Consider the following 20,050-nt stretch of genomic DNA (forward strand, 5'->3'; position numbering starts at 1 on the left):
TCTACCTGTTAAAGCGTAATACACTGTAAAACTATAAATGGAAAAAAAAAAAAAAAGACTTTCCAATTGGTTAGGACAAGAAGCGAAAATATACAACTAGAAATTTCTTTTAGTCAAGTCACTGAAGCATTTTTAAATCTCACTTGTCATTTTTTCAGTTCTTCATCTCTTGTCATAGAATGCCCATGTGAGAGAAAGCATGTGTGTATGAAGTTAAAAACAGACCATAACGCACAGTATTTAAAATATCTTCCTGGTATCTGAAATTTCTAGTTGCCAGGGGAATGGAGAGTTGTCACGTAACAAAACTGGAGATAATTTATTTCAGCTTGATCGGAGTTCAGGGGTTTCTTCGTGCCTTGACCCAATTAACTGAATTTTCTTTCCTTTTCAGTTCTTTCCGGGAATTTTTGTTGTTTCGGGCGGAAAAAAAAAAAGCACTCCCTAATTTTCTTTAGAAATGATTAAACATGATAATTCTTCATGCTGTTATTGCATTGTAAATAACGAGTTCTGCGACTGAGACCCACAGCATCTTTCTGAAAAATGTAAACAGGAAGCATTATTCCCAGTTTGAGGATTATGGTGTTCCTTTGCCAACGCCAGATTAGTGCACAGATCTCCTGACTCCTGTGATTAAAGGAACTTCTTTATTAGTTCTGTGCAGGATACTGTTCATGTTGTCCTACTTTCATACATAGGGTTAATAGCTGCAGACTATCAACCTGTGTTTTGGATATTTTGCTGTTGGCCTTGAACCACTTCAAAATTGGCAATAGCACATTATGTCCTCTAATGTCTCACTGTTTTTTTTTTTCTTTTTAGTAAGCATTTAACTCAGTGGTTCATAGGTGGATGGAATACCTTTTGTGCTTCAGCAGGTTGCTTGTTCTGCAGAAGGTGTAACTAGGGAGGAGGAAAATGAGAAGGTGAAAGGAAAGTTTTGTTTGGGGAATAGTGTTAACTTTGGATGCTCTGGAGTTTGTGGTGGGTTGGTTGTTTAGTATACAAAGTATTTTGGCACGTTTATGTAATGTTAAGCCATTGCTTATACTGTGTAAGTCTAGTCATAGCGTGGAGACAGCTGCTTGGATACCTCGCAAAAGAATAAAAAGAAGAAAGTTTAAATTCTCTGTGCAGCTCGGCTATTAGGTAATCATTAGTATCCACTTCATATTTATTATTAGTGCCTAATTGAAAAAATGCTGCTGAACTGAACAAACTGTATTCCTTGTCGTCATCTCGGCTGTTATATTTCAGCTCTGTTCCCAGTCCCAATTTTTGCCACGTTTGTATCATCTTTATTGAAGAAAGAAGCATAGGTGAGCTAGAAGGAAAAGGTAAACCTTTGCTGACCTCCCAGTCGTTACTGAATATAGGGTCATATGCTCCTCCAACTTTCATCACAAACAAATGAAAAAAAAATAGCATTTTAGTACAAAAAGGTTTTAAGCTGTATGAGAATGATGAAAAAATTCAATATTACCCTGTCAGCTAAAGAGGGTAAAAAAGAGCAAACTGGGTCCTTAAAAATATTCAAATAAAAAGAACAACACTGCATCATTATCTTTGTCTTTTTTATATATATGTTTAGCTCAGTCTCTTCTTTGGTTTAGACTTAAAATATTATTAGTTTAGAAAAAAAGTTATATGTTGGCAGCATTTGTTTAATATATTAAAAAAAACTAGTTTAAAAAAAATCCCATTTGGCACTAGTGAGATGATTATTTTGGTGAGCCTATTGCTGCCTGTACATATAATTCACTGCTGCTGTTTTGTTTGTTTTTTCTCTGTTGCATTTAGGTTATCTAGTTTCAGATACAATCTATTAAGTGGAATATTTTTCAGTAGCTGAGGTTTTCCCACCTGTCTACCCTAAAACACCTGCAACATATGTTTGTGTAACCCTGCAATGCTTTGTGGTTTGGGCCTTGAGAAATTCCCCCAGAGCTTTTTGCGTATAAACAGCTGAGCGATTCATTTCTCTAATGACGAGTGCTTTTCCTTTGGCATTGAGGCAATGGCATGTTCACTAAAATAAGTCTCATTTTTCATCAGACATATTGAAAATCTTTTTTCATTGTTGTCTCTCATTCCGAACCTTCTGATTTTGCGCAAGATTGTATTTGATTTTTTTTTTCTGTTAATAATACTGAAGAGGGGGGAAAGGAAATACCGCGACAAAGAAGAAAAAAGACTGTTGTAGAGATTCCTCCGCTTGCACCTGCATGTAAACTTTTACAAATAGCGTGTATTCAGATGGTGAAATGTTACGTTGCAGCGGTAACCTGGTTTTCCTGGTATGTTGTAAACAGTCTGCCTGTGGCTTCTGTCACGCACAAGCGTGCTTTGCTGTATCATGCCGACTCCGTGGGTAATGTGACATGATATGTCTCTGGAGGCCAGGGAGGAAAAGGGTTATACTAGGGAATTTGAGCATACGGAGCACGCTTCTTAGCTGGTGGGAATTGCTTTTCAGCAGTTTATGCAAGTTTAGGGAATCTCTGTTGCATTCGGTGTGATTCTGACCATGGCCTCAGCCCCCCGCCTGGGAAAAGAGCAGGTGTGGGTATAACTTAACTTGGCCTCGTGTCCCTGGAGGAGAATAAAGCCAAATAGAAAGTCCCCAAGAACCTCCTGCCAGCTGTGGGATTTGGAGTGAGTCAGTCTGGTGGTGGCTGGGAACAGAAGCAGGAGGACGTGGGTTAGGGCTTCAGCAAGCAAATGAGGGGGGGCATCTTTTCGGCAAGGAAGGGATCAGAGGCAGGAGCACCTCAGAGATACCTGAAACATTTTGAGGCATCTCTTCCCTTTGGGCTGTGGCTAATACATTTTGAAGAGACAAAGTCCAAAATCACATCAATTTCTATGTGCACTTCTATATCTGAATTTTGTACATTGTCCTTTTAAAAGTATAAATTGCGCATTTTCTACCAGTTGAAATTAAGCTCAGTCTAGCTAGAAATTAAGATTAGAAGAATTATAAAACCAGCAGACTGTTCCTACAAAATGGGTGTGGGGAAGAGGGATTTCTAGTATTGACACAGGCAGCTTTTCTCTGATTTCTGTGCTCTCTGTCCTTAAAAAGGGAAAAACATAAATGTATTAATCTGCATATTGCCCTTAAACAATTTCTTAGGGGGATTCAACAAACTACTAATTTGAAGGGTTGATTTCACTGTCATTTTAACATTATCCTTTTAAGAAAAAAGATTTTATCTGAGGTACTAGTCAAAATACTTACTTACATAAATTGAAAAAGAAAAGGAAAAACTTTACTTGCTTAAGTAATTAAAAATACAAATAAGATCATTCTAAATTGCACTGTGTAGGAAAAAAATGTGGCTACTGTGAATATTTTAAACAACAGGGCTATGTTTTTCTGTAAATAAATTTGTTTAGTCTTCAGTCCTAATACATGGAATATAATATTGGGGACAGCTCAAATTGTATGCTTAGAGAGGGGAATTAGTTTAAAATTCATAAGGAAATGATATTGTAATTGTGTAGATTTTCCTGTCTGCTTCTTATATTTAACTTACTGAAATGGTTAAAAAGAATATAAAATTTAAAGGACAGTCACAATGACATAGATCGTAATCTTCATAAAACCATAGTTTTTGCTGTCTGAATTTCAGTTTTCAAAAGGATTTAAAATTTCTGTGGTGATACTTCACGGATACTTGTCTGCTAACATATGTATCAGGTGGTTTTTTTTAAATAATGAAATTTTCAAAAAGGATATCTCTATAGCATTACAAAAGGAGTTGCAGCAGTACCCTTGATATTTACTGTCTTGCATTTCTAACGTTTTTTCAACAGCATTTTTTCTGAGGGCTTTTTTTCGTTGCATGTAATAGTACTTTAAACTGCTTCTTCCTTTGATATCTTTAAACCTCATAGGAATTTAAATAGGCCCCTGTGAAAGTAATGCTTGAGTCTCATTCATATGTTCAAGTTAGATCATTATTCCTATTAATGGCTTTAAGTGCTTAGATAGTAGATCAGCCTTTCGTGTCTTGAATTGCTTGTCATTTCTGCATAAATATGTTTCGAGGTACTGTTCCACATGATCTTTTCCTCTCTTTTTTTTTTTAATTCAGAAGCAATGTGTATTTTTTTTTATTTATTGAGTGGTGGAAAAGAAATTCCAATGTTTTTGCGAAGTTTAAAATATATACTGAGTTATTGGAAACAAATTGCAAAACTGGCTAGCATCTGGTAACGTCAGTATTTCACAGGGCTGTCTTATGACTTAGAAGTGCCCATTATTTCAACCATCTCTTACTCTTCCACGTTGTTGAAATGGTCATCAAGACACGTAAAGAAAAAAGTTATTTATTTAATTCATGGGAGAAAAGTTACACTGATTACTCGCATAGTAGTCGCAGAACCATCAGTTATCCTCATCACGTCAGTTTGGATTTGATTATCATAGAAATGCATTGAATTACCAAACTAGAGCAATAGTAACTAAAGCTGATTCATTGTTATTGCTGTCAGTTGATGAGGACTGACTTACAAGCCATATGAATGGGTAGAGTTATGCAAATATTGTTTTTATAACAGCAGAAGAGAAACATGGAGTGGCCATTACAATGTGGGTGGTAGGATAGATGAGGATTTTTTTAATGCTTGCCTAATAGCTTTTAGTTGTTTCATTTTTTGAACATTGCAAACAGGATATATTTTTAAAATGTTTAATGTGTTTCCAAAGAAAGAAAATGAGACATTTCATACAAGATTAAGTCTGACTGCAGGAAACGATCTGGAAATTCCCAGCCTTAAATTTGACCCCAGAAATCACCCTGGCCTTTGATATCTACCACCTCTTTAAATCTTCTCCGCTCCTTTTGTGCACATGCAATGTTTTGGTCTTTAAAATGCAACTCCTATATCCTCCTCCAAAAATAAGGTTTCCAAGGAAGGAGGGTTATCTGCAGTTATGTGGAAAATGAGAGGATAAGGTTATGGATACTCCAGTCTGTAATGAAATCTGGAGGGCAAAAATACAACACGCGAAACTGAAACAGCTGAAGACTGACTCCATCAGAAATATAATGTACTCTCACCTGTGAATAACTATTTCGGAAGGGTCATTGCGTAGTTCATTAAAACTATATTTACTACTAGCAGGACTTGAGAAGGCAGATCAGAATATAAGGCAACAGCCTATGAATGAATAAACCTTTAAAGCAAATATGTGGAAAGTATTTAGATCTGTTTTATACAATATAAATATTGTATAAAAATATTCTGATCATTATGCAGAAATCTACCATTTTGTTTCCTCTTACACTAGAAATTATTTACTTGAAGTCATTTGTCTTCTAATTTTTATATATATATATATATGTATATATAAAAAAGCCCTCTCTGTACTGCTCTGTTATTTTGGTTTCATCTGTATGCAAATTTTTTTATTTAAAAATATTTACTTCCCCCTCCAAATAACGTCCTTCAGGATGCATTCGTTCGATCAAGACACTTTATGCATATATTGTGGTCTACACTTACTCAATGTTCAGTGGATTATTAGATCCAAAAAGGATGATTTCAGAACTACCGTAGGCAGCGTGCTGCAGTGAAATAGTTTCATTGTGGCAGAGGTGGAGACTAACAAGTGGCTTCTGGGTTCAGTATTAATGATTGATACACATTTTATTACAGGAGAAGAGTTCTTTATTAGTGGCCTCCGTTTTGAGCAGGGTGAAATTCGGAGAGAAAAAAGGCTCCGTGTGCCATCTAGTGGCAGTGTTCGGGTTGTCTCGCTAAATTTAATTCTTTCCTTAACCGAGACACTGCTAGGGATGCATTCGGTTCAAAATGTTAGCTATAGCTTCTCCTTACTATTACCATTTTCTTTAGAAATATATCACTTCAGCTTGGAGGTGGTAAAATTGTGTACCTGAGCTAAAGGAAGAAATCAGATTGGTATCTGAACTTGTCCAAGAATTATTGATTTAATTAGAAATGTTACCACTACAGCCAACAGCCTCATTGCTGTGTGGAAGAACACTAATTTCTGTGAGTGTGGAGTAGACTTACTGGTAACACTTAGTAATCTTTTAAGTATTTTAAGACTTCGCTTTTATGTAACTGGCATTACTGCCTTGAGAAACCAAGATCTTGGGAAAATAAATTATTCTTTAAATTTCTAAATTTCTAATCTTCATTAATGAGTATACTTCTTGTCTCTGCTTTAAATCTCTTAGAAAATTCCAATAAGGTATTCTTTTTAAAAAATATATGGGTTTGTTTGTTTGTTTATTTGTTTGTTTTTAGAGAAATCCAAGACCAGTGACTCACCAATTCCAACAAAATTTAGATTATTACAAAGCACGTGGAGCAGACTTGATGAACAAAACCCGGTAAGCTATTTCTGAATATGTGTTCACTGAACTAAGACCTTACATAAACAAAATGTTTCATAAGTTACTTTTATTCCCGTCAGGAATTACAGAAGCAGTATTAGAAGCACATGTGTTTATTTCATGACATTTATTTTCAATCTGTACCTTGCCTATTATTACATGAAAAATGAAAGCTTTACAGATAGTGTTGCAGTCAGCTGACTGGCATTTTTTTTAAGGCTAAGGACATTTGTCGCAATGGCATGTATACTAAAAGCAGGGGGTAAAACGTGGTCAATGTGAGTTCTGTAGCTGAACTACTTCTGATAATGCACCTAATTGCAATCTGGAGTATCCGTGTACCAGAAGCTGTGTAAGTTAAATTGAATTAATGTACATGCAGTTTGAAGTAATTTTTACTAAACCTTTTTGCAGTATTCCTCCCTTGTTTTAGAAACTATTAGTATCAATACTGCTTAAATTCCTTGTCAAGGCCATTTTATCTGGTGGTCACAAGTGTAGAGGCGGCCATGCCCAGACTGGGTGGCCACAACGTGGCTGCCAATTGCTGGTGGGTGGTGGCTGCCGAGGGCTGCGGGGCAAGCCAGCACAAGACGCAATGCCTTGCTTCAATTTGTACTGTCACAGGCAGTTTCTTGGATTGCATGTGGCCCCAGCCGTATATTGTGCCTGCTGATCCATGGGGACTTGCTGGCTTTTAGACCTTTGCACCTCTGTCAAATTCTCTTTAAATCAGTTACATTAAAAGCTAGCTAAAATTAAAATAGAGTGGATTAAAAGAGCAGAAATTAACGCTGAGTAGAGTGACTGCAAAAGCATCTTTTTTTTCTTTAAACCAGGCTTTAAAGTTGTGGAAGGGTGTCAAAAATTACTGCATTTTATTGCATTTTCGTAATGTTTTTACTTATTTATTCTTTTAAAAAATGGTCTCAAGAGTTGCATAAGCTTGAAAAATAAGTCATTTGAAAATTCCAAAAGAAATATGTCAAGGATTGTGAAAAAATAAATAAATTATAAAGCCCAAACAAGAATGACACCTGTTGGAAACCTAAATTCTAGGGAAACAAATGTCCATTAAATCTATGTAGGAATATAAATTCATTGCACACATATATACAGGATACACACCAAAGCAGAGGAAAAATTGTTTAGAATAGTTCAGATAGATAGAGGAATAACTAGGATAAATTTATCTCAACACAGGAACATTTAGAGTAGGTCAAATGTGGCAAATCTGTTTAAGACTGGACTAAAGAGAGAACTGGAAGATGTAACATTAGGAAATGTTTCTGCAGTGAGCAGAGAGATGGATTAGATCAGCTACCAGGTCTTTTCATCTTTAATTCCACAGGCTCAATGATATATTTAAAATATCTTGGCAAATCTCTAATATAAATTGCTTAGTTTATCACATATAAAACTTTTTAATCTGTCATATTCATATATTTGTCTCTCGTCTCTCATAATGGCTACTTACTGAAGAGAGAAATGCCTTTGAATAAGGCTTGCTTAAAACAAAACATTTTCATCCCAGCAGAAAACTGCAGAGATTGAATCATCTTCCTACTGCTAGTTTAAAAATATACCATTCACAGTCAAGGTCAATGATGCTTATTGTGATGAAACAAAATTGTTTGCTTCGTAGATGGAATTCACGTCTCCTTGGTACTCATATTTTTAAACTGATGCCTTACTTTTAACTGCATCTGCTGATAACTCTACAACATAATCAATCAGCATTTTTCTTGTAATTGTTGTGCATGTCTGGCACATTTCGATGGCTAAAATGTAGACATCGATCCATGTTTAATGGCTGTAATCATCCTTTGCATTAATATATCAGATATTTAAATGGTAAGAAATAGATACATTGTTCTTACTTTCCTGAACTTCAGCTCACTTTTAACGTACCTCCTCCAGAGATCTAGCACCTCGCTATTGTTCATTTTCTGAAGCTGTGATTCAGAGAAATTGCACAATAAATTTTACTTTGGAATACTTTTAAGACCACTTCTTGACAAGAAATTTAGATGGCATCATTATTTATTTTTCATGTATATGTATGTGTATGTGTTCTGAGCTGATCATTAGCAGTGTCAGTTCATAGCAGAGCCAAATCACACATAGGTATTAGGAGCTGTGGTAACTATCCTTTCTAGTTCTCAAATAATTATAAAACATTATTGCACGTTATTATTGAAAGCATTTTTTAAAATCATACTTCGGACATAATGGCTTAGAGAAGATTTTTGGTGTTTACCGTTCCCGTAAAGTGAAGTTTGTCAAAAAGTCTCTTTCCAACCATCTGAAAAATGCAAATAAACTAACTTCTCCTGGTTTACATGTATGTTAAAGGAGCAAATTAAACCGTGTAGAAGGAAAACTGATACTTTTTATTAAGCCAAATACAGCTGAAAAAAAGAAACAAGAAAGAAACAAGCTGGGGGACACAAATATACAAGCCTCTGTACAAGCTTTGTCTCCTGCATCTGTGGACCATCATGATTCCAATGATGCAGTTAGCTCAAAGCATCCAGTGGCTTTGTTGCTTGGGTAGCCTGTCAGAGAAAAAGATATACTTCCAATAAATATCATTTTTTGTGCAAAGTCAAGGGTTTTTTTACTGATTGTCAACACTCTACATCTAGAGACGGCACAAACCTAGGACTCAATGTCCAAGCCGTTATCTTCTTTCTAAGGTGATGTTTCAGGGGAGTGAGTGATATATACCACCCCAATCTTGGTGATTAGTTTCAGTAGACTGAGGGAAAAAACCACGCCAAATATACTGAAGTTTGGATTCTGAATCTCATCCAAGTTATTACTGGTATGACCCCCAAAATCAGTGATGTAATTAGAATCATTGCAAACTGTTGATAACTGATTGATATCTGCTAAGCCAGCATTTGGCATTTCTTCTTCCACCAGCAATCAATAAAATGGGAAGACACAGAAACATCCTGTAATTGTTATACAGCAATCATTCCTTTCCAGCTTCCATAAATTGGGAAGCAGCACGTTGTCCCAGTCTCTGCGCTGCTGTTCCTCCTAAAAAATGCTACGTGCTGTCTTTCTTCATCACCAGTATATGGCAGAAGGGCCCCATACAGCTTGGGGCTATATCTCGTGAGTGTGCAGGCTCACATACTTTCTTCTGCTTTCTCTCATTTTAACTGTATCTATTCTGAGTCTAAACAACTCAGCTGTTGTTATTTTCTGGATATGTTCTATATGTGTGCACGCGTTTATATTGTGTATTCTAAAAAAAACATATCTGGAGACAAATAGGGAAATGATATGAAAAGCAAAATCAAAATTACTTTCCCAGGTGCCTGCGCAAGTTACAAGTCACCCATATTAATTCATTTGTAATTTATTTTTAGTTAAACTTCCCCAAAACATTGCAAAGCTATTTTTTCCCCAGTACAATGATCATTTTGTTTTAAATTATATGTATTTCTTCAAATTTTTTAAAGGCAGCTATTTATATCACTGAAGTACAGATCAGTAAAATAAAACCTCAGGAGTGGAAAGTTCTCTGTGGTTGTGATATATTTCTGTGAAGGGTATTTCAAGCATTAATTATGTAAAACAGGAAAATATTGCATGAACAAATAGGAATGGCTTTGCTGATCCCTGGGTTATGTGAACAGTTTTACTGGGAATTAGATGCTGCTTTGCCTCTTTATTTTAGACAGATTAAATGGTTCGACAATTTCCTCATTCTTAATGTTGCATATAACTGAAGTGAATTAAATAGCCACTGTAGTTAAGAATAAAAAGTAACAATGATAAGGATCGTGATTCAGTATATGTGCTATATCCTAAAGCCATTCTTCAGCCAAAATCACTTTTGAAATCAGGATTCCCATTAAAAAGCACTTGGCTTGAAAAGGCTGAGCTGGGCAGAAGGTGAAGTAAAAACAAGAGACATCTAGCTCTGCCAACCTAAAAATACTGGCTAGTGTTAGTTTTCCTTGTTGAAAGAACTGTTTGGGTTTGAGTTATTTTAAACATTTAGGAGAATTTAATCTAGCAGAAGTAAATATTAAAGCAGTCTTTGAATAAGAAGTGCAAAAAGTCAGTTTTCTGAAGTTTTCAATGCTTTAGAGCCTGGATTGCTTTTTGTCACATTTTCATTTTTTTTCATTTAAAAAGGCAAATTAAGAAAATTGGGACAAACTTGCTTTGTTTTGGGTTAGTCTGCATTTTTCAGGAAGAAAGGGCCAAAAATATTGTCCGCTACTGGTTGGGAAAAACTTGCACCACATGCAGTCCCTGTGGTTCCTGTGTATATTCCAGTGTGACTGTGGTAAAACATCCTCTTTGTACTGCTCAGATCTTGGATTTTTTCCCCCATTTTTGGAGAACAATGCATGCTATGTCTGTCCAAACTGTTGGCAAAGATGTGATGATTTCTCCTCTTCTTTTTTTCAGCGCCAGTGCTAAGGCTGCCCCACTGAACATTAACAAAGTCTCCAACAGCTTACTGAATTTTGGCCGAAAGCTTATCGCTCCGGCTATGGCTTCAGGCGGGGCTGGGGGTGCTCCTGCCGGCGGGAGCAGCTTTCCTCCCCCTGCAATGCCCATCAGAAGCGCAGTGGAAACCCCCCAGCACCACCACCACCACCAGCACCACCACCACCACCACCAGGCGCAGCAGCAGAGGATGATGAAGTCCGAAAGCATGCCAGTTCAGCTGGGCAAAGGTAAAGGTGAAAACGTGCGGCAGTGCCGCAACAGAGGGAAGTGGTGTTGTACGTCTTAAGGACTGAAGAAAGTCCTTTTATTGATTTTATATCGATGGGTACATATTTGGAGGAAACAGAAAAAACAGAGTTGTGTTAAGCAGGATGTCTATGCTAAGTACAACAGCACATTTGCAATGCAATACAGAATTAGATGTTATCTCAAGAATGTACAAGTACTATAGAAAGTTTTGAACCTTTGAAAAAGTATTAACCAGAAATTACATCAGACATACCAACAAACTACATTGTTACCATAAACATTAGCCAATTAATTTTTCAGTCTTTTAAATGCAATATATTTTTAACTGTAAGACTAATTTCATATAGGTTTTTTCAGGTTATTGGCACAAATCCCATGCATTAGCTAAATATGAATGAAGGAAGTTAGATCAATTACAGAGTAATTCTTAATAAACGAAATCTTATTCCCTTTAGAATGTGTGGAGCTTGAGAAGTTATTTGAACAATAACATGTATTTGCCTTTTAATAATTTATGATGGCCCTCTGCTCTTTCTCTGTTTAGTAAACACTACTTTTTCTTGAGTCTTTTTTTTATATTTCTCGAGGACAGTTTATTCAAACAACAAAGTCACAAGCTCAGCTTTGGCAGTTGTTTCCTATACTCTGCCAGGCTCAAGGTGTGTTACTGCTTTTCATCTTCAAATGGCCTATGGCAGTATGTTCTTTGCAAGCAGTAAGTCTAGCAACTCATCCTAAGTACTGGTTATAAATTTGAGGGCTGGTGCTGGTTGCCCTGAACCATTACGTAGGATTGCATCATATTTTTCACCAGATTTGAAAGTATAAGAGAAGGGAAATAACACTTTGTAGCTAAAGTTGGTGTTCTTTCTCTTTCCTGTGGTACCCATATGGTCCAAAGTTTGTCCTTTCATGATGCATCAGATCCCCAGCGGACACTGAGGGAGCAGAGGAGAAAGGTGCAACCGTTCTCTTGAAGCAGAGAGATACAGGCACCTCTGTAAGGGCCACTGCGGCTGCTTGTCAAAATCCAGATACGCAACTTCTCTCAGAATTGTAGAATAATCTCAGAAATTGCTCCAGCAAGGGTTTTACAGTGCAAACGTGAAACTGAAATGCAGTGAATCCTTGACGCAAATCCTGTTCACAACAATGGAAGTAAAATTAGGCGTGGAACGAAATTATTTCCACAATTTCGGAGAGGCTCTTTTGTTTGCTTTTTTAAAAAAGTTTTCCGTAGTTCCCTTATCACATTATTCTTTGTTTACCTTTTGGGTTGAAAAGTGGTCCTCGGGTGGTTATTTTCTTTCCCTGCTTGATGTAAAAAAAGTGTACAATTTGAAGCAACTTCTATAGGTGGAATTGATCATAGCTTAATCTTGATCTAGCTGGTCAAGGATGACCTTGTTTACACTTGTATGTGCCAACTAACATGTTGCATCATCCAGAAATGCACCTGACACTTTCCATACAAGAATCAGAATTAAAAATTGTAGTTATGTTTGGTCATTGTCATGTACAAGCTGTGCACATATTTCTGTATCAAGAGGAATATGAAGATTTAGTAAAGTTATCGAGAAATTATGCAAATTTATGATGTAGGGCACAAAGCATTTTCATGGTAAGAGGAAATAAAACATACTGCAATGCTTCGGTACCTGCAGCTTCCTCTCACTCTATTCTGTCTATCCATATTTGGTACAACACTTGCAGAAGTAATTTAAAGGCAACAAAATGTAAATATACTTTTTTTTAATCAGTTGAGATGACAGTGAGTTTTGTTTTACATATTAGTGCCATGCCTGTTGTTCCAGACCTGTACAGTTGTCAGTATATTGCCTGTAGTTGAATAGAAATTTTAAATCACACCAGCTAGCTATGTTTGCAAGTGCCATAATTTATATTTTTAAAGAGAAACCCAAAATGGCAAAGGAAGTATCTTAGAGGCTGCCCAGTGAATTCTCTCTGAAACAAGTCTAAATGTAAGAATAGCTTAGCAAAAAAAAAAATCCCTATTTGCAATGACACTATGGCAGAGACAGGCTAAAAAGACCCTTTTGGAGCATGATGCACGTACCTTTGTAAACAACTCAGCGCCATCTCCATCACACCTTAAAAGTGAGAATAAGTCTTTTCAGTTCTGCACAGAAGGACAGTATCACCACCTCAAGAAAGTGCTGTACAGCGTCTCCAGTGAATGAGAGCACTCCCCACAGCTCTGAGAAGTTGTGGGTACTTCTATCCCAGGCATTAGGATTTAGGATTTAGAATATATCCATACCTTGAGAAGCTCCCATTCCACTCCTGTTTGTGCTGAACTTTTTACATGCCTTTTTACCTTCTGCACTGGCTTTTTTCAAACTCTGGATTCTGCTCTAGCTTTTGAATATCTAAAAGCTATTTGGCATGGTTTGTAACTACAAGGCTCCCAAGTTACTGACTAGCTATCACTAATTGTCTTATGTTCCTGTTCTTCACTGTGTTTTCAGCTCTCCGCAACCTCCTGGAGCTTGGTTATTTAGCTGAGGTAGGCAGAGGCACGAATTTAGGATTTAAATTGATAGACATTTGCACTTCCAGTTGATCTAACACTCACAGATGCTAAGTTGGACAGTGTAGCAGACCGATGTGCTGTAAATCTGACAGGCATCAAGTCATAAAAGAAGTTATCCATTTTTCTTGTATTAGTCCTTGCAGGTTTTGAAAGCTCAAGTAGCGCTGATAATTTAAATTAATATATAGAGGGTTATAAGTTTGAAGAGATTAAATTTATTGCTTGATCTACTTTTTTATTAAGTGTGAAGAAGTCACTTGGTAAAAAAATATCTTGCAGGACTGGCAAAATAATCCTATCCCAGCTTTAGCAGCTCTGTTTAGACACAAACCAGCAGCAGTGACAGATGTCATTCGTGCTGCCACCTCCAGGGGTAGCTTGTGCCATACTCTAGATGAGGGATGGTTGGTTTACATAATCGATAGTCATTATTTCTCACTCTAAAGTTTTGGTGCTTGCTGAATTTCTTTAAGAAAAAATTCATATGATTTAGGTAATGTAAATGGAAAAACATCATACTAATATTTTTAAAAAAAGACATAATTGCAAGCCTGGAATTCCAGATGAGTCTTCAACATCACAAATCACAGTTGAACAAAGTATCCAGACACCTAATTGGAAATTCAGTTCCTCCTAATAATATATTAATACCATTCAGCCTGTCCTCAGCACAGAAGAAGATTTGGTATCATTACTGATTACTTATGCAAGGTACCCTGCTAATAGAAAAGGGATTAAAATATTCTCTTGATCCTACACAATGAAGGAATTCATTGGCGCAAAGGTTAAATTCCAATCTTGAGTTCATTGGATTGTCAGTTGAGTTCATTGTCTTGAAAGACAAAAATACTGGTAACGAAAAAGTCAGGGAAGAAAGCAGAATTGTTGCCCTTTGCGTTCCACTGGATTCTTGAGTGTTCAGAAACTGGATACTCTTTGCTTACCAAGTGGCAGTGTATTGCCAGAAAAACATTTCTCTTTCACTTCTTCCCTGATAGTGCCAGATACAGTTTTTCCTCTAGGTCCTTTCACACCAAAACCCAAAAAGGTTTTGATTTGAATGCCGCTTTATCACAAGGACATGTTAGAGGACCAGTTTGAAGATGAAGTTCTGCTAGAACTGTGAGCAGCTATTTAAAGAGTTTCGAGACGACTGTTTGTTTTTATGAGTTGATACTTCTGCAGTATTTGTTGTAACACAAACAGAATTTCCACAGTCACCGAATATGCCCTAAAGAAATGATCTCCATATTTAGAATTATTTATGAACTGTCTCTAGAATATGAGTATGCTTTTTCAGAAGGAAAAAGTTCTTACTGATAGCAGAATTGAATTAAAATTAAAGTAATAAACACTGGTTAACAAATGCTTTTTTTTCCTTTTTAAAAAACGTATAAATATACATATTCTTAGGTAATTATGAAATTTTATTGACAGTGAGAATATGATGCTCCCAAACTAGCAGAATGACGCTGTCAGTGTAAAGTACCAGAAACAAAATGGTTGTTTGTTTTAGTTTAGATTCCGATATAAATCAGTCTCTTAAAAACACTGCTGTTTTGCACGTGTCTGAATGTGACATATAATGCGCTGATTATTAAAACTCCCCATGTGTTTTTGCCTGCTCTTACACCGCTCTCTTACAATTTCATTTGTGTTCGAAGCAGGGTCTTCCAGCTAAAAACCCCAAAGTTGCAGCTCTTTACTTCAGTGAATTGCATTTGCTGGCGAAACCTTCTAACGCTGTTGTTTGTTTCCCAGGCGAGGCGGGCGCGGGCAGCGATGCTGGGCTGCCGGGCCCCGCGCAGCATCCCCCTGCCCTCCCAGGTACGGCTGCTGCGGGCCGTTCTGTGCCTGCAGCCTTACCCTCCGGCTGCCCAGCCACCCCCGCGGGTTTTTTCATGCGTGGTGTCTCCATCCACTGCCATTGTCCATCCACCGAGTGGCACTGTTGTGTAGAGAGAAAAAAGCGGCTTCGCTTCATCGCTCCCTGATTGTGCCGTGTGTGGCCCTTCGGTTACGTTCGCTGTACGCCAGCATCCGTCTTCGTTAAAAATGTGTCTTTGCCTTGTACTTTGTGGTCCATTTCACACTTTGTCATATGGGGCGATTCGACCATCAACGTCTTTTTCAGTTGCGTTACTTCCCTGTTGCTGTATTTGAGGCAGGTATTTTGAGCTGAACATCTACTTTAATGCTCTTGACTGAAGAGGAGCTTACCTGCCTTGGCCTGAAATAATAAGCATATGGATTTGTGTGATGAGGCGGTTTGAATAAATTTTAAAAGTGCTGGAAGCCTTTGTTCCAATTTCAATGTAGGAGAAAAAGGGAAACTAATTTATCTGAAGTTTAAAAGTTTTATAAAACTCGTATCATTCTTTTTGCAAATTTTAATACTCTACATCCTGACTATGGCAAATACAGAGTAATAGATGAGCAGATCTGAGTGGTTTTGAATTATAGATTGTGCCTTACTTCTGTTCTTCTTGGTATCTTTGTCCTTGCTCTCCTTATAACTATGAAAGCTCTTCTTTTCCTCTGTAGGAGTGAGCCATCAGTTTTGTATGCCTTTTGTGCATGTCTTCTCTGACTTTTCCTGTATTTTAATAGAGGCCTCCAAAGTTCATGATTATCTCCCCTACAACTTAAACTTAGTAAGACCTGCAGCTTGCTTTTCTTTCATCATAAGTCTTCTCCACTCCTCTCACCATCATCTTTTACTTTATTGTAAATCCCTATTATAGATCACATTACATTTAAACTTTCCTTCTTCTTTTCAAGATATTTCATGTCTCTGCCCTCTGCCCCGCCAGCAATACCAGCAGTCAGTTCAGTCCCTTTTCCCACTACCACATCTGTGTATTTTCTAGATGGTTTTGAGGCCCATTGGTAACCCTGGGGTCAGGCCCAGTATCATTAGCAACAGGCAAGTAGCGAGCCAGTTAGAAGCCAGCACACGGAGGTGACGCTGCTCCTTTTCACCTCCGAAGTGGATGTATTTTTAGTGCATGAAATCCTGTGCATCATTACTGTGAACTATTTATGCATTTTAGTGTGCACGTATATATTTTTGAGACATCCTACACAGTAATGTGTTCTGACTACTGCTTACATCAGCGTTCCTTAGGTATTTTTTCTGCGTGCCTTATAAGCATTTATTTATTTCCATGCTTGTGGTTTCTTCAGCCTGTTTCATATAGGCTTTAGGACCTTCTGGTATATGCTTAGATTTATCTAATCTTCTTTTAAGGAGGCATAATGTATTTATCTGAGATTGATACAATGAGCAGAGGAAAGTGAAAGTTTTGATTCAGTGATGTTCTCAGGTTGCCGATTAAGCTGCTAAAGAAGGAGATGAGTTTGCTTAGTTATTAACTGTAGTTTATTGCATCACTTTATATATTTTGATTGTACATGGAGGGTAAGAGTTCTGGGTTTGGGGATTTTTCTTTTTTTTCCTGAGGAATTGGAAAATCAGAAATTCTCTCGAATGACCTTATGTTGAACTATTGAGTGAGGAGAACGTGCCTCACTGCTTATTAAGAAAAATGCGGAATCAGTGAGACACACAACAAAGAAGATACAAATGGTATTTTGTGTAATCCTCCCGAGAGCCTGAAATCTCTGCATTGGTGCTACAGTGTTATTTCCAAAGTTACGTGAGGGTTGTTAATGCTTCAGAAAGCGGTGCACACATAATACATCTGAAAGACTTCCAAAGCATCATGGTGACTTCAGTTAGCTGTTCTTGCAGCAGCTCCGCTAAACTCCTGTGTTGGGAAGATGGTAGGTGGCTTTTTTGTTACATTAGGGAAAACATGTATGATTGGTGTGACTTGTCTTTCAGCTTTCTTATTTACAGTTGTGAAAATGATGACTCCTCTGGAAACTGGAAAAGCCTATTACAATCCATGAATTCTGCTTTATGACTTGCAACACAGTGTAATTATTCATAAGTGCTATTCTTTCTGTCTTGCTTAATTCTTAATCGCATCCCCAAACAATCCATGTCACAGTGCTGTTCACAGGGTTGGAGTCAGAGTGAAAATTTAGTGTTTCATGATGATAATTTTCTCAGATTTGCTTATTCATGCAGAAGGATCAGGTGCATCCCAAGCCTTCTCCTTGCCTGTGTATAAAACATACAGAAATAGTATTTTTATCACTTCCGTTTTACTGCATCTCTATCTTAATTTCATCACATCTTGTATTGCTTTTATTTTTCATCTTCATTATATTTTATAGTCCATAAGAACCAGATTAGTCAAAGCTCTTGGTGTTATTTGAGCAAATTCCCTTTTAGGACAGTTGTATTGTTCTGTCCACAAAATCCCAGCTATGCATATTTCTCCTCTTGTTTGGTTATGCAAGTAGTTGCATATTCCATTGCTCTAAACTGTGATCCATCTTTTGAAGTGTAGCTGTTTCGTAAGCAAAGCGGTGGCCATAAGGATAGTTCTCTGTCTTTTCAATTTCCTACTATATTTTGAACTTTTTTTTCCTTAGAGCTGAAAGACACAATACAGAAAAAAAAGAATCCTTATGAATCATTTTTCCATCATTTTACCAAGCTGTATTATTTCATGTGCATGGTTCAAATACATTTAAAGTGTCCCTCTCTCAATGTTATCTATGAAATGTTACCACATAATCTCCTTATTTGCAGGTGAATTGGGCTAAGCACAGGCCACGCAGTGGAGGAATATGTGAAAAACATACATTGCTTCTTGTTTAACTTTGTTGTTGTTTTTTTAATCTTGATCCTATGTGGAAGATATCTTCATATTACTAGGATGGGAAAGACAGCCCATTTACTCTGATTTATACATAATAAAATATTTTTTCATTGTACTTCACTTTGTCCACCAAATAGATTTTTTTGTTTAGCATTTATATTGGCTGCTCTGGCTTAGCTGTATGAATTTCTTTTATAAATGCTTTATTTGCTAAAATATGTAATTTAATCTGTTCCAAAACTATTTTTAAGTTTTACCTACTGTAAAACCACACTTCAATTGTAAATTGCCACTATGAAATGCATAAAAAGTCTCCTTCTTACATAAAGGCAACTGTAAGGATAATGGTGTTGCCAAGTGACATGATTTTATCCTAAAATTAGAAGTCTTCTAAAAACTTCCTTGTGACTGAATTATTTCTGCTGTTTGCCATGCAGTGTTTTCTTCTTTTCCATTTCTAGAATTATTTACAGAATTGGAGATTCATTTTCACCTAATTAACACATATCCCATTTCTCTTTAAAATGTGAAGGCAACGGTTAAGTGAGATCTTACAGCCTCTGTCTCCTACACTTTAAGGAAGCTGTTCTGACTAAGTTGTAGGTGATAAGTGACTTGAGGAGGGCTGGGAAGAAACAGAAAAATGCAATTGAATGAAGTTGGTGGGAAGGGAAGAATATGTAAAGGAAAAAGTTGGAACAAGGAAGTGGCAGAAGCAGAAAAGGCAATGTGGAGGGGTCTGAAGAAAAAGAGGAGGCAGACAGAGGAAGGTCCACAGGAGTCTGAGAAGCAGGGCATGAAATGTAGCAAGGTCATGGGAGAGAAGAGGAAAATCAGGCAGGAGGGAATGAAGGAGAAGGTGGGAAGCAATTTATATGCCAATTTTCTTGCAGAAAACATTGAGAATATTAAACCCAGATCCTTTCTTGGGTTTTCTCCTTTTTGGTCTGTTTTGTCACATGTGATGTTTTCTTCTTTACTAGATCCATCTCTTTGCATTTAACAGTCTTCTTGCTAAGATGACGTTTTAAATAGATCTGTATTTATTCCCTTAAGAAAATGTGAATTCCTGGTTCCATGTGGCTGCGGCTGTGCAATATATGCTGCGTAGGTCAAACACCGCGGAGAACTTGGCTCAGGCTTTGTCTTCACCCGGCAGGTGGCCAAGCACAGCACTGCTGACTTCCACACCACTTCGAGGACAGTTACCATTCTAGATCTTAAATGACTGAATTAAGTTAAAATGTTTCTGTATGAGTAGGTTTTGCTAGTTGTTTCCTTTTGTTTAAAATGTTTGATCTCATCAGAGCAGGTCTCCTTTTGTATCTAAACCTGAATTTCTTTCTGTGTTTTCTGCAGCCTTTTCTGCCTCTATTTTCTTTCATTTCTTTGTCTTTTAGTTTTCTTTTATTTCTCTAGAAAGCTGTACCATGGGGGAAGACCACAGTGCATGATGAGGGGGAGACTAACCCATTCCAGAAAAGGAGTTAGTTTTGTATTTTCACAATTGGTAGTGCATCCACAATGACAAAACACTAAATACTTTGTAAGGTCTGTGCAATAATATTGACGTATCTGGGAGTAAAACTGGCATAGAGGGTGGGAACAGCTCAGAGCAAAGAAGGATGAACCACTGGCATCTGCGAGGGAGGTAG

General features: G+C 37.1%; 1 protein-coding gene across 2 annotated transcripts in view; it reads left to right on the forward strand.

Moving 5' to 3' along the window:
• The window catches only part of TBC1D5 (TBC1 domain family member 5), a 321,760-nt gene that overhangs the window by 254,354 nt on the left and 47,356 nt on the right, over nt 1-20,050 (forward strand). For both annotated transcript variants that reach the window (XM_082307468.1, XM_082307469.1), the window contains 2 exons: nt 6,286-6,371; nt 10,812-11,083. In XM_082307468.1, coding sequence (XP_082163594.1) covers nt 6,286-6,371; nt 10,812-11,083 — 358 coding nt within the window. The remainder of the gene's footprint in view (nt 1-6,285; nt 6,372-10,811; nt 11,084-20,050) is intronic.

The sequence above is a fragment of the Platalea leucorodia genome (assembly GCF_965183815.1).
Source record: "Platalea leucorodia genome assembly, chromosome: 1".
In the NCBI taxonomy this organism is placed as follows: domain Eukaryota; kingdom Metazoa; phylum Chordata; class Aves; order Pelecaniformes; family Threskiornithidae; genus Platalea; species Platalea leucorodia.